Here is a 15,020-nt window from a genome sequence, read left to right as displayed (position 1 = left end):
ATGATGAATGTCTTATCAATGTTAGCATAAGCATATTTGAAATTTCTTTAAATTGTAAAATTTTCCACATACTTTAGTATAACTATAAATCCCCTGCTGGCCTCCCAAAAAATCTGTTCAAGAATCACACCCCCCTATCCCCTTCATTTGCACCCCAGAAATTTAGAGGAACGTATATTTCCTAATAAGCAGTTCACATATCACCTTGTGTTCACTAGAGTTAACATTAAAAACATGTCTTACTACTAAAATCAAATGGCTTAGATCGCTAGCACAAGTGCAATGTGAATAAAAGTTCAATGCCATTCTATGATAACTAATAAAGTACAATACAATAGCCAGTGGCAGATTTATGTCATACAGACCCCTGATTCAGTCAAAAGGATATCTACACGACATTTGAAATGGGTGATGAATCTCTGCAGAAACAACCTTTTATTTATACCTACTATACAATAAATTGTAATCATGGAGCCACAATGATACAAGTACATGAAGATGGCTTTGCAGGCATGCAGGAATAGTAAGACGCAATGGTCCAATCAAGCATTAATGTTCGGCAGGAAATTTCCAATGAATCACACTGCATATGAAACATTTTTACATTCTTCCAATTAGAATGCTCAAAGCTTCTTTGCAAACATGTATGCACACTGAACATGTACATTTTCTTCGATATATACACCTAGCAGATGGAGCATTACATGCCTGTCGGCATTACTTTTTCTGTCTTGTCCGTAATCCTTTTGTATATGTCTACATTTCTAGAGTAACTCCAAAATACTAAAATTAGGTCACTTTTGTACTGCTGTATGCTGACAGAAGCATGTACTTAATCTTTAAGTACCGCAAATCAATTGATAACTGTATTCAATATTATTCACCCTATTAATATCCATACTTATCATTAAGTGAAGTGCGACCATCTCCTGTTTGTCCTGCATTTGGAAAAACAATCCAATAGAAGATGCATTATTACCTTGCAAACATAAATTGCTTGAACTAGTTAATTTCATTGTAATCCATGCAGAAGTGATCTTCCCAAGAAAGCCCTTATAAAGAGGCTCAAATGTACTACATTAACATGGACAATCATAAAAAAAAATTTAAAATGTTCTAAATACATTCCACTCTAGCATATAACCCAAATAGTGGCATCAAATCATTAACAGACAAAAAATCTTTTATTCATCTGCAATATGTGTGTGTGTCCCTGCTCCATAAAAGGAAAAAGATATCAAGTCTCTCAAACCCACGTTAGTAATTACCTTGAGGAGGCACCCATGCATCATAATGTGTGTGATCTTCTTCCAAAAAAGCTGGTTTCTCAGGTCCAAGTCTTCTAGCTTTCTTTTTCTTAGTAGATTCATCTTTACATGTTATGTCTTCCTCTTCACTCTGGTCTTGTTTGTCAGAAGAAGCAAGCCCCCGCTTGTGCCTTAGCAACAGAGCAACAGCATCTTCTGCAGCTGTTTCTGCATCCACTCCAGTATTGGACAGCAAATTTTCATTTTTATTATCCTCCTTCCTTGTTTTAATGGGATCAGGCATGCAATTCATCCCTTTTGGTTTTAATATTACAAGGCCTTCAGCATCTTCTAGAATAGATTTTGATGTTCTATCTTCTGTGGTGCTTGGAAGTACATCTTTTCTCTCTTTATATCCAATGAATTCACTTGAATCAGATGCATTCTGAGTAATTTGCCCTTGATCGCATGCATTGTCTTCTGTATTATGTGCAGCTCCAAGCCACTGTTTTTTCATTACAGTTGAAGTCTCCTTATTGGGAACCCCGCTGCTATTCTTCACCTCCTCGTCAGAAACCCTACTGCTACTTTTTACATTTTGTGATGGTCCATCAACCGTTGCTGTTAATGATTTGTTTTTTACACCAACAGAATTATCTCCTCTCTGTAATTTGGTAAGATTCTTCTTGTCCTTGCAGAACAGTGTGTCAATAGGTTTACCTGAACCTAAAAGCATCTGCCCTGGTTGGAAAGCATGTGATGAACACAAATTTGGTTCTTGTTTCCGACATACCTCTCCAGTTGGGTCCGCAATTTTAAGTAAGAAAACAATTCTGTCCATTTCGGATTGAAGCTTTTCAAGTTTCTTTTGAAGTTGACTAGTCCGATCTTGCACTGAAAAGAGAATTTTTTGTATCAGTAGATGAAAGACATCCTCAGATTAATTCCATCCTAGCTATTTTCCACAACTCTATGCAATTAGATATTTCTGCAACATATAAACTTTGTTCATCACACATATTCCACCAATTATTTCAACACATAAAAAGATCAATAAGGATCTCTGAATTGGTTGTTAACTAAACTTTTTAGCATTCAAGAAATTATCCATGTACTACATTCAAATTGCAGTCCCATATGCCATTGCATTTCATCAAAAAAAAAAATTAACTGTTGCTACAAGTTACTTGTCATATACATGGTATCCCTGGCATCATAATATATTTAAAATCTCCTCGCTAAGCTAATACAATATAATGATTATCAGATTGGCACCTGTACATAGACAATTCCATTCAGAAGAGTATAAAATGCGTCCAAAAGAATAGGAACATTATGAGTGCCAAAAAATTGCCTTTTGTTACAACAATTAGAAAATGATGACAGATCATGACTACAGGGTCCAGTAGCATCGGAGGATCAAGACACAGAGTGCCATATATAGAATTGCTTGACAAGCTAAAAAGCCATGTAAAACAACAATTCCTGGAATTGTATCCAAATGAGCTCTAAAAGTGCAATATGATGAGAGAATCTGAATCACAAATTTTAATAGAAGGTGATCACCATTAGAAAATAACTAGATAAGTATTAAAAATGAAAAAAGTGTGCTGATTTCTCTACCTATGACTATAATTTGGCATTTTCTTCGGCCTTTTATGATCCATATTTTCCTGCAAAAAATTAATGTTCTGGGCCTTTTAGAATCAAGTGAAAAATTAATGTTCTGACAATGATAATTAAAAAGATGTTTAATGTTTTAGATTACGGTAAAAGCAGGTTTTGAGGAGACCCAAAACCCCTTACAACAGCAAAAAAGGAATAAGTGATAAAAGTACCCCAAGTTTTACAAGGACTTGGAACCTAAGATTCAAAACAGCAACAAAAAACCAGGCTTTGCAAGGACCTAAACTTACAAAATAAACGGTCAACATTTAGAACTAGGTTCTACAAGGACCTGGTGATAATCTCATTGCAAGATATATTGTCAATTAGTGTCAAAACACTTAGTCATAATGGAAAGATTGTAGTAACTGAGCTACCAGTCTGCAGTGTTAACCAAGCTCATAAAGGAACCAAACAAACAATGTTAACCTTGCATGAAGTAAGCGGTGTCAACTGAGTTGTAGTGTCAACCAAAATGACAATTCCCACCGAGCTGTAGTATCAACCGAGTTGACAGTTCTACCGAGCTCTAGTAAGAACTGAGTCAAAAGAGTTTTCCAAGATGATAATCAAGCTGGCAGAGCAGTGCGAACTGAGTTAGAAGTGTCTACCAAGTGATTGGTATGAACCGAGCATCCAATATCAACTGAGTGCCAAAGTTAGTCAAGGTGACAATGATGCCCGAGTGTCTTCAGCATCGCCTGAGTAAGTCATTGGACCTGAGTTACAGCACTAAGCTGACTTGGTGATTGTTTTTGGAAATGATTATGTTGTAGCCAGCCTATGAAGGAATTTTTTGGATCAATATAAGTATGAGGCATTTTGTTTATCCGAATCATTATTATATCATCATTCAAGCATTAAGCAAACATGGAAGAGCAGTATATCTAGAAGGCTGCAATCAGCATAAGGAAAGGAAGAGACTCATCTATCACAGTCAGGTGATCAATTTACTTCAAACGATCTTCATCAGCAATTAGAGTTGCATTTCAGAGATCAATCCACTGATTCATCCTAACAGATGCATCAATCTCAAATCCTTTAACAAGGTGGACCTAATAGTCCTTTGCAAAAACTCCTAACAGAGTACATACTTAACTATATTGTATTAATCCTTTCACAAGGTGGACCTAATAGTCCTTATTACTCTTAACCGAGTAAGATCACCAGAAGTGATAATTGTAAGTCTTAACAAACCAACTTTATTACTGCAGTAGTGAAGCATTATGGGTGTCATCCCCACCCAATTTTACCTTCTACTTGGATGGTTTATGGTTATCAAATATTGTGTTATGGTGTTGTTACTTTACTGGTTATGTTTCTTGCATGCAAGTAGATTAGACAACTTAACAAAGTGGATTAAGCGAAAGAAGTTTAAGTGGTTCCCGATTCACCCCCCCTCCTCTCAGTCACCTAGTTTGCATTACATCTTCAACACCTAGAACCTAGCAGTATATCAGAAAAACAAAAACTAGAAAAAATAGAGAACCAAGACGAGCAACTCGAACCAGCAACTAAGCTAGTTATTTGATCACCTTAGCTATCTCGTTACCAGCAGCCACAGTCCCTTGAAGGATATCCTCCACTGTTGAACCAGGAGCAGCAACAACTTTCTTTGAACTTTGCCTGGTTCTCTTACTAGGGCCACCAATCAACTGAATTGCAACAAGGGAGATGATTTCCTCATTGCTTCTTCTACCGATGCTCGTAGCAGCTGCACACAAACTCGACGTAACTATATCCATCCTTTGACCATTGTCCTTAACCAATTGACACAACTCCATTTCAAAGGCATTTACCTTCTCAGGGATATTACCCACCTGGTTCTCCAGCTATGTTCTTTTTGTTCTTTCTTCATCCAGGTTATTCTAAAGCTCCCCCATCTTTTTCTTGAGAATAATAATCTCATTGTAGAGCCAAGAATCAACCTAGAGAGAAGCATCAGCTTTCAATTTAGCCTTTTGGAGAAAAGTAAGATTCCCCTTGTTATTCTCATCTTCATTGGCCTCATCTTCAAACAAATTCTCACAATTATAGCTCGCATCTTGGGTCTCATCCAACTTTAACTAACTGTCCTTGTTTAAACCCCCCTGGCCAGTTTTTTCCTCCTAGCTTTCCTTGTTCAAATTTTGATTATTAATCACAAGGGCATTTTTGTCAATAGACTTTTTCTTTTTTGAATCAGCCAAGGGCTTTAGCTCTTGAGCCTCCATTTGGGTTGACCCTTCACCTTGAGTCGTGATACCTTTATCCTCATTCTGGCCCGAGCATTTAGAGTGAGTCTTAATCACCATTTTCATGGACCCGTCATTACTACTTTCCCCATCATCTTTAGCCAAAGAAGCTCCCCGACTACCAAAACACCAATCAAAGTTGGAACTGAGATCACCAGTCTCCATCTCACCGTCTTCTTCTTTGCTCCCAGAATCCGTATCATCCTTGTTAACCTTCTGAGTATTCTCAACCTCAGCCTCCTTGTTACCCTTTACAATCTCACTGCGAACCTCCTCAATTTTCACATTATGGCTTTTAGTTTTTTTAGCACTCATTTTATCTAGAGGCTCTTTCTCGGAAGATTTCCTCTTCTTACCCACAACAAGTGAAAGTTTCACGGCATTCTTTCTACAATAATCTTCAATTAACAAAATAAGACCTTCATGAAGAACAAGCCTACTATCTTTCTTTCTATGGGCATGGAGGCCATTAAGCAGCAAATACTTCAAATGGTTCAGAAAAATAAAATGAAATTTATGAACCCTTTCGACCTCCCATCCAAAATAAAGTACTCACAAACAAAAGATAAAACGTCTTGCCAAATTACCTTAATCTGATCGAACTCATAGAAATCCCCTTCCTTCACTAGCTTCTTTTCCTCTTTGTTTTTGGGAAACTTCTTGAAAAGCCACATTAGATATACAGGTTTCCTTTTTTAATTTCATACCCTCCATGGGAAGACCAACAATTTCAGCAATGAACTCCTCTGTGACGTCCACAGTAACCCCATGAAGAGAAACCGTCTCCCCAGACCAATTCTTGAAGAAATGGTCAATAATATGTGGTGTAAAACCATGCAACTTCTCAATATACAGAGTCACCTTAACCTTTTTGAAGAATTTCCCACACCGCGCATTTTGCCTTCCATTCTTCATAGTTAGATGGCTCCTACTTCCTCGGCTCATCACCCATGATACACTCAACTTTGATAACTCTGCAACAAACGATAACAATCATAGAAGAAGGGTTTTCTTTAAACTCAAAGAAACTTTTCGCCCAGAATAGGTGCCCTGTCCTATTGGCAATTATGAAGAGGTACTCCCTCGAAAATAGATAATACCCTTTATTAATGCCACCACTTGCCATATTAATCCGCAAAATGTCAAATAATCTTTCCTTTGACTCCATTAGTCATGTCATAATTAATGATCTCCTTTAACTCCCCTTCCTTGCTAAGGTTGTCAATCCACGTCAACTTACTATTCGCATTCACTACTTTGTTAGCAATCCAATCAGCCACTTTGTTGCCCTCTCAGTAATTATGAGATATTATAATATTATCAAACTTATTGATCAGATTTTTAATTTTTAGGATACTCCCTTCAATATTCCATGACACCATATTTCTATTATTCAGCATATTAATAGTATTTAACAAATCCCCTTCCAACCATAATTTCCGATAACTAGTTTCCACTACCATTCTAACAGTATAAGAGCAGCAATTGCTTCTGCCCTATGGCTCATCGAGTGACCAATAGGGATCACCACAACATTCACCACTCTGCTATTATGGTCTCTCAAAACTCCACCACATCCATCTCTTCCAAGATTTCCTTTGGCAGATTCATCGAAGTTAGCTTTCAGCCATCCCATAGTATGGGAACTCCATATGACACTCTCTCTCTACTATCATTATATTTTATCATTTATTTCCTTTAATTTTCATAAGGTTGCATATAGTCTAATCATCAATATTTTTTTACTGGAAGATAAAATTTTCTTTAATAGCCCTAAGAATATTTTGGCCCACAACCCACTCAGGAGATTCGTTGTTTCAAAAAAATTTGTCATTTCTTTCTTTCTAGATACCCCAGCAAAGGTGAGGGAGATGAATACTCCATAGGAAACAAATATTAGGATTTCTTACAAGACATTTCAAATTTTGGAAACATTCCACAAGATTACTAGGCTGGAGCCATAATATATTCCAGTACTAGAGGAGAATTCCACAAACATTCTGGCTGAAAATACAGTTGATGAAAAGGTGGTTAATATCTTCAGCTTCCATCTTACATAAACTGCATTTATTCACAATATAAATACGCTTTTTGTGAAGATTATCTAGAGTTAAAATTTTGTTTTGAAGAGCAGTCCAGAAGTATATATTAATTTTGGGAATAAGACCCTTCTTCCAAGCTTTTGCCCACGGGGGAGGACTGCCATTTAAATCAGATCTAAACACTGAAGACACCTTGAATTTACCACTTGGTTCTATACCCCATACCATAGAATCCTCCATACTAGGATTAAGAATAAAGGATTTGAGAGAAATTTGAATACTGTTAAAGCTGTGGAAAATCTCTACCAGATTAACCCATCCATTATTTCTCCAATAGTTGCCCACAAAATCCCCAAAACCCTGTTTACATCTATCAATAGAAGGGATATCATTAAAGTCATTCAGCAGTGGATGATCCAATAACCACACATCTTCCCAAAACCTAACCTTTCTTCCATCCCCAGCTTTCCACTTACAACCTTTATTTAGAATGTCTTTAGTACCCTACAATGCACCCCAAATAGCATAAGAATTGGAAATATTTGGGTAAGATAAAAAATTTGACATAATTGGAACATTATAAAGATATGTATACTTCCAAATACAACCCCATTCCTTATCATCTTGGAACACTCTCCATCCTTGTTTAGCTAGGAGGGCTTTATTCATACTTCTTATAGATCTAATACCCATACCACCTTCAATTTTAGGTTTACATACCTTTTCCCAAGCAATCAAAGCCATCCACTTTCTTTCTTTAGTGCCAAACCACAAAAAGTTCCTTTGTATTTTATCAATAGCATCTGAAAATTTAGCTACAATTTTGAAGAGGCTTCTTAGCATATGTTGGGAGACTTTGAAGACATACCTTCAAAAGAGTTACTTTACCTACTTAACTCAGCATATTTCCTTTCCATCAAGCTAATTTTTTATTGAATTTCTCCACAAGATCCTCCCAAAAGGATTATGAAGGATTATGCCCCGAAGGGAGACCAAGGTAAGTACTTGGAAAGGTGCCTATAGAACATCCCAAGATATTTACAATTTTCCTTTGTTTGATAATAGGGGTGTTAATAAAGAATAGAGAACTCTTCTCCCAATTGATCACTTGCCCTGTGGCTATAGAATATAAGTTTAGGGCCCTTTTAAGACTCCTAGCCTCCTTACCATCAACATTTCGCATGAAAATAGTATCATCCACAAATTGTTCATGAGAACATAAGAGAGGTCGAAAGGTAGGCCTAACACCTTGAATTTCTCCTTTCAAGACAAGCCTGCTAATATACCTACCAAAACAATCAGCCATAATTGTAAAGAGAACAGGATAGATAGGATCACCTTGTCTAACCCCTGGTTGGTTTAAAGAAACTTGAAGAACTCCCATTGACCAAGACAGCCAGGGAGGAAGTAGTAACAAGCTGCATGATGATCTTTAGACATTGTTAACTAAAACCAAAGGCCTGCATTACCTTTTGAATGGAAATTCGAGTCGAGAGTTAGAGAGAGATAATAAATGAATGTTTTCATGAACAACTATAATAGAATTCAGAATTTGCCTTCCGGGAATGAAGCCATTTTGTTGATCAGAAATCAAGTTTGGAAGGATAGTCAGAATACGCTTAGAACTTTTGAAATAATTTTGTAGATCGAATTACATAGACTTATAGGCCTGAACTGTTCCAGAGAATCAGCCCCCAACTTCTTTGGAATCAGACAAAGAAAAGTAGAGTTGATCTCCTTTAGCATTCTTTTAGCCCTAGAGAATTCTTTCACCGCATCACAGACATCTTTACCAATAGCTTCCCAGAGTTTCTGGAAGAAAAACATGGGAAAACCATCTGGACCAAGGGATTTATCTACTTCAAAGGAGCAAACAGCCTTATTGACTTCATCCTCACAAGGAATAGCCGTCATCATTTTGTTCTGCTGATTAGTGATGATTTGAGGAACAGTTTCAAGAAGCTCCCTATGTCTAGTATCATCAACATTTGGATCTATAGAAAGAAGAGAGGAGAAAAAGGAAACCATCTCTCTTGTGATTTCATTTTCATTAGTAATTTTATCCCTTCCCTTAATTAGGCTAGAAATTTGATTCTTAGCCCTATGCTTCATAGTAGTTAGATGAAAAAATTTAGTATTTCGATTACGTTCTTTAAGCCAAATAGATCTAGATCTCTGCATGTAAAAGGTTTCTTCTTTTGAAACAATATCATGGTAATTAACCAGCTTCTCATTCTCTTACTTTAACAACTCCTTTGAATAACCATCAGACTGAATTCTATCTTGGATATTCTTTAACTCCATTTTCAAATTAGATTTACCTGCAAAGATATCTCCAAAAGAGCTCTTGTTCCATTCTTTAACCCCTTTTTTCACATTCTTAAGTTTTTTAGCTACATGGAAAGGGTTTGTACCATCAATATTGATGTTTCGCTAGTTTTTAAAAACAATTAGAAAATTAGGATGCTACATCCATATTTTCTCAAACCTAAAAGGAAAATTCTTCCTTACTTGAAGAGAATCAGCTATGAAAAGAAGGGGGAAGTGGTCAGAAGCAATCTTTTGGATAAAAGAAAGGGCACAATCGAAGTATTTAGTCCAATCCAGGGATATTAGGACCCTATCCTGGCGAGCTCGAATACAATTGTCTCCAATTCTTTTATTGCTCCAAGTAAAATCTATTCCTTGGAGGTCCAGACTCCATATCCATCCCTCTCTGCTAAGAAAATCCATTAGATCCAATCTTCCTTCCAATTGACTTGGATTACATCCTTTTTTTCATGTTCGTAGAGAGGAATGTTAAAGTCCCCTAGCATAACCCCTCTACCACTATAATCTAAACTCTTAACCTTAGATAAAGAGTCCCAGAAGTTTTCTCTCACACTTTTATTATTAGGAGCATATATATTTACCATATACCAGTAGGTTCCCAGAGTTCCAAAGAACGCTAGGTTTTTCCAAATGATTGGAGTGCCTCCTGAGGCCCCCTCAGAACTACCAGCCAAAAGACCATAGTTGTTGAAAGATTTTACACTTTCTGCTTTTCCTTTCTCCATTTTCGTTTCTAGGATCACCATGATATTTGGTTTGTGATCTCAAACAAAATTCTTAACTATATCTAATTTATAAATGTTATTCATTCCCCCTTAAATTCTAGGATATAATCTTCATTATTTTTTAGAGGTAAAATCCAGAATAGTAGCTTGCTTACCATCAGCTATATTTTGCATACTTCATGTTTCTCTCTTATTTTTAATAGTCTTTCTGCCCGTTTTTCCTGGAGATCCAACATCAGGCTTTACTTTTGGTGACGCTATCTCCAGTTTACTTCTAGTTGCAACTCCTGAAGACAACACTGTTGGGGGAACTTTCTTTTTAGCCTTCTTCCTTTTTCTAGTTTTCTGTTTAAATTCTTCTTTACCAGCTTTATGTACCCTAGAGACACTTGGAAAACCAGGGACAGGAATGGTCAAGATTGACTCCTCAAATAGAGGTTCTGATAATGGGAAGTTTTCACCATCAAGGGATAAGATAATAATCACTTCATCTTAAATTTCAAATTCCATTTAATAAACTCATTTTGTTTATATATGTGAATCCGTGGGCATAGTATACATAGAACATTAATACACATGCATTTATATGTATGTATGTGCATTATAATAATATGGAACAAGTATGAACATACTTATACTTAGGAGTAAATATATATGCTAACCATATAAACTACACATAGTCTCATAGTATAATGAAGAAATACTATGGTTTAACATTTCTCATATTTTATTCATGAATGATATTACAAAATAGCCAAATGCCATAGTGGTAATGCATGAATAACCACATAGGTTATCAGCCACATGCGACTGTTAAGGCAGCACTAAAGTTATTCATTAAGCCACATCTCATGATGTGGTGGCAGATATTTTAACCCATGATGTGGAATAAGAATCCTATGTAACACAAACTAAATTAATTTAAAATGTGTTTGTAATTCCATGAAATGGAAGGGAAATGAATAACTGACTAGGAAATGCTAGGTAATGAAAAGTAAATGAAATGCAAAGCTTTATGAAAAACAAGAGCTAAGAATTTGGGAGGATTCATTAAGAGAGTTTGGTTTTATCAAAGGTAAAGAAAGAAGTGACACCCACAGGAAGAGAGAAGCTCGCTGCAGCTTTCCAGTTCAGGACAACATTTGTTACTCTCAGGAATGTCTTAAGCAGTTGTTCAGGAAAGCCTTGCAGCTCCACTCACAGATCTTACTCAAAATGTATCTTTCAGGTGGTCAGGAGATATTTGACAAGCTTAAAAAGGTTACGAATACTTGTCCAGTGGTAGCACTTCAAGATTTCTCTCAGCCATTTGTGTTGGGATGTAATGCTTTAGGTGAGGGTTTTGGTGCAATGCTCATGCAGGATAGACACCCTATTGCATGTAAGAGTAGGAAGTTGAAGGAAAATGAGAGATTGTATTCCACCTATAACAAGGGAATGCTTTCCATCATGTATGCATTGGCCAAATTCAAACACTACCTAGTGGGTGAGAGGTTTGTAAGTGCTTGCTTCCTGGAATAGAAGTAGAATGAGCGACAATAGAAGTGGGTCAGCAAGATACAGGCTTATGATTTTGACATCATGTATGCCAAAGGCAAGAAGAACGTTGTGGCTGATGCACTTTCCAAGAGACCACCTACTGCTCCATGTTGCTCCACATCTAAAATTTCAGTTGATTGGAAGTCTCAACTTCTTGTTGAATACTCCAAAAATACTTTTTCTTGTAAGCTTATGAATGGACAAATTCAAGATGACGGGTATAAAGTGATTGATGATGTGGTTTATTATAAAAACAAGATCTAGTTTGTACCTGAATCTAAACTAATGGACAAAATTACAAAGATTGTGCATGATACACCATTAGCAAGTCATCAAGGCTATTTTAAAACATACAGGCTGATAGGAGAGAGGTTCTCTAGGAAGGGTCTTAAGGATGACATTTTTAAACATGTCAAAGAGTGTTTCCCTTGTCAGCAAAACAAGTCTAAACATAAGTTTCATGCTGGTTTGTTACAGTCGTCGCCTATTCTTGATAGGAAGTGGGAGAGCATATCCATGGATTTCATTACAGGTCTATGGAAAGTTTAGGGTAAGGCTACCATATTTGTTGTGTTCAATTGGTTGACTAAATTTTCCCATTTCTATGCTATTGTAGCTGATTGGACAGCCTCACGCGTGACAGAATTGTTTTTCAGCAGTCTTCAGATTACATGGTCTACCCAAGACCATCATCAATGACAGGAACAAGAAGTTTATCAGCATTTTCTAGCAGGAGTTATTCAGTTTGGCAGGGATAGGATTGAGTCCTTGTAACAGCCACCATCCACAGATAGATGGCCAAACAAAGATCATGAATAAATGGGTAGAAGCTAAACTCAAAAATTATGTTGCAGGGCAGCAGAGAGCTTGGGTCAGGTGGCTATATTTTGGATTGTTATATCTCTACATATCATATGACTATTGGCATGTCACCTTTGAAGGCCGTCTACAGTTGTGAGCCATTATCTTTTATTAATTTAACTTTTGATGACAGCAAGGCTCCTTGAGCCAAGGATTGGCTACAAAATCATCCAGATTTCCTTAGGGCACTTAGAGATAATATCCAATAGGTGCAGAACCAGAAGAAAATTAATGTTGATTGACATAGGACCGAGAGTAATTTGACATTGGGGATATGGTATTTTTCTGCCTTCAGCCTTACAGACAGAGCTCTTTAAAAAAGAGTGGCTCAAAAAATCTTGTGCATTCACCAGGATTGCTCCCGTTGGATGATGAAGAAAATCGTTGTTGGTGCCTACAAAGGTTTTGGAGGAGAGAGAAAAGCAACTAAGAAACACAACTATCAAGGAATATCCAGTGTGTTGGAAGGACTTACCTATTGAGGAGGCGACTTGGGAAGGTGAAAATATTCTGCAACTTCTAGCCTTACATTGCTCGAGGGAAAGAAATCACAGGAAGGAAGGACTATCATGTCCCCTTCTCTTGCGTAATCCATGTGGGAACACAATTAGACTATTTTCCATCCCAATAGGCTAATATTTGTTACATGAGGGATGCTGAACAATCAGGATTTTTGTTTGTGGTGACATGTTAAAGAAGTAAATTATTTGTTGATGCTTAGGCTGTTCTCTATGACATGATGTTAAATTTACGAAGGGGGCGTGACTTTCTCTACCTAATATAACGTTATAATTATTTTAGTGATATTGAGCAGTCGTATTGTAACGCTTAAGAGCATGCTCATTTGAAAATATATAAGCAGGAGAATCTATGGGTCGAACATGTTATGAGATTTAGCTATTAAAATATGTTTTTATTATTGCTGGAAATGGTGACTGGCTCTTCCAGGACACAAAGCCTACTAAGATTTTTGAGGTTGGAAGGAAACTCAGCCCTCAACGATGGGTGATTTCAAAAAGAGTCTAATGGTGAACTTTCTGTTTGACGTCTTTTAAATTTATGAAGTTTTCACAATCTTTCAAGACCGCATTCGAATATGAGAATTATTGTTGCAATCACAAGCTGTCAAACCTCATTATTCACAGCATCTAAGCTGTTCTGAAAGGGATTGACATTGTTCTGGAGCTCATGCCTTCTTTTCCTGGCTTTAGACAGTAACAACAGTTCAAGGAAAGGTAGACCGAAGTCTGGAAAGTAATTCCCAGCATACCAGGTTGGAACTAATTTCTGAGCAGATTGATTACTTGGGCAGTCTCATTGCTGTTAAATGTTTCTGTAGATCACAGTTGCATAACTCATATCAATGGTGTTGGGCTTTAACTGAGTTTTCCTTGCAAGTGTGTAAGTATTAGTCTGTCAAACCAAGGTGAGCATCCTTTGCTAGTCGGCGATTGTTAAGAGGACTGCAGCAGCATCCAGACCTATTTAACACCACCCCTACATTGCTTTTATTCAAGACATTATCCTTCAGCTGAGTAATCATCAAGTCGGGCGCAAGTGTCTTAACACACTTCTCATTTTTAGTGAACAATTTGTAAACTGCACATATTCTTTAGCAGAGAATCTAATGAGTCATTTGTGATTATTAGCCCGCCAACTGTTTGAATAAATGAATGATGGGAAATAAGCTTCAAAGTTTCATGAACACTATCTCAGATTAATTAGTTTCTATATGTATTTGTTTGATGGAATTTCTATGCTAGTATTTGTGTTTAATGAAGAATCTTTGGCATAAGAAAGATCAGAATTTATAGAACTCTCCTTGCAAGACAACTGCTCAACGAAAATCTTCACAGCTATTGAGTTTGTAAAGCAAAATTTGGTACTGAATACTAAACCATGTACAATTTTAGTCCTTAGCTAAGCCCCGTTTTAGTGTCCAAGGCTTTCCATGCCCATTATGCTTGATCCAGCATCAATTTTGTGCACATTTTTTGAATCATTGTATCAGATTTGACCTTCACCCAAATCTGAGCTCAAATTGGCAGGTATAAGTCGATTGGGTAGGTATGGGCTAAGTCACAAGGTTCAAGTTCGACAACTATGAAGTTCGGCAAGGTCCAAAAAATTCAAAAAAAAAATCGACATTAAATTCACCTTATATAATTTTCAAAAATACATATTAAAAAAAGAAATGTAATAATAAATAAACATCTAAAATATTGATATTTTACTAATAAGAAAAAGGTAGATAAAATATACGTAAAATATCAATGTTTTTCTAATAAAAATATATATATGAAAATATTTTACTATTAATAAAGAAATAAAAATAGCATACATTATAATAATGCTACTAACTATTGAAACCTAAAA

The 15,020-nt window shown here is 36.5% G+C and overlaps 1 protein-coding gene across 1 annotated transcript in view; it reads right to left on the bottom strand.

Moving 5' to 3' along the window:
• Nucleotides 1–285: 285 nt before the first annotated feature.
• LOC149578487 (SMAD/FHA domain-containing protein) overlaps nt 286–15,020 on the bottom strand; it is a 173,972-nt gene continuing 159,237 nt past the window's right edge. Inside the window, exons 11-12 of the mRNA XM_089829395.1 lie at nt 1,269–2,141; nt 286–938 (exon numbers count right to left, since the gene is read on the bottom strand). Coding sequence (XP_089685521.1) covers nt 889–938; nt 1,269–2,141 — 923 coding nt within the window. The 3' untranslated portion in view covers nt 286–888. The remainder of the gene's footprint in view (nt 939–1,268; nt 2,142–15,020) is intronic.

The sequence above is a fragment of the Cupressus sempervirens genome, chromosome 1 (assembly GCF_028749045.1).
Source record: "Cupressus sempervirens isolate cs-2001-9-10 chromosome 1, ASM2874904v1, whole genome shotgun sequence".
Classification (NCBI taxonomy): domain Eukaryota; kingdom Viridiplantae; phylum Streptophyta; class Pinopsida; order Cupressales; family Cupressaceae; genus Cupressus; species Cupressus sempervirens.
The sequence above is the reverse complement of the archived record's forward strand: the minus strand, read 5'-3'. Positions and strand labels throughout refer to the sequence as shown.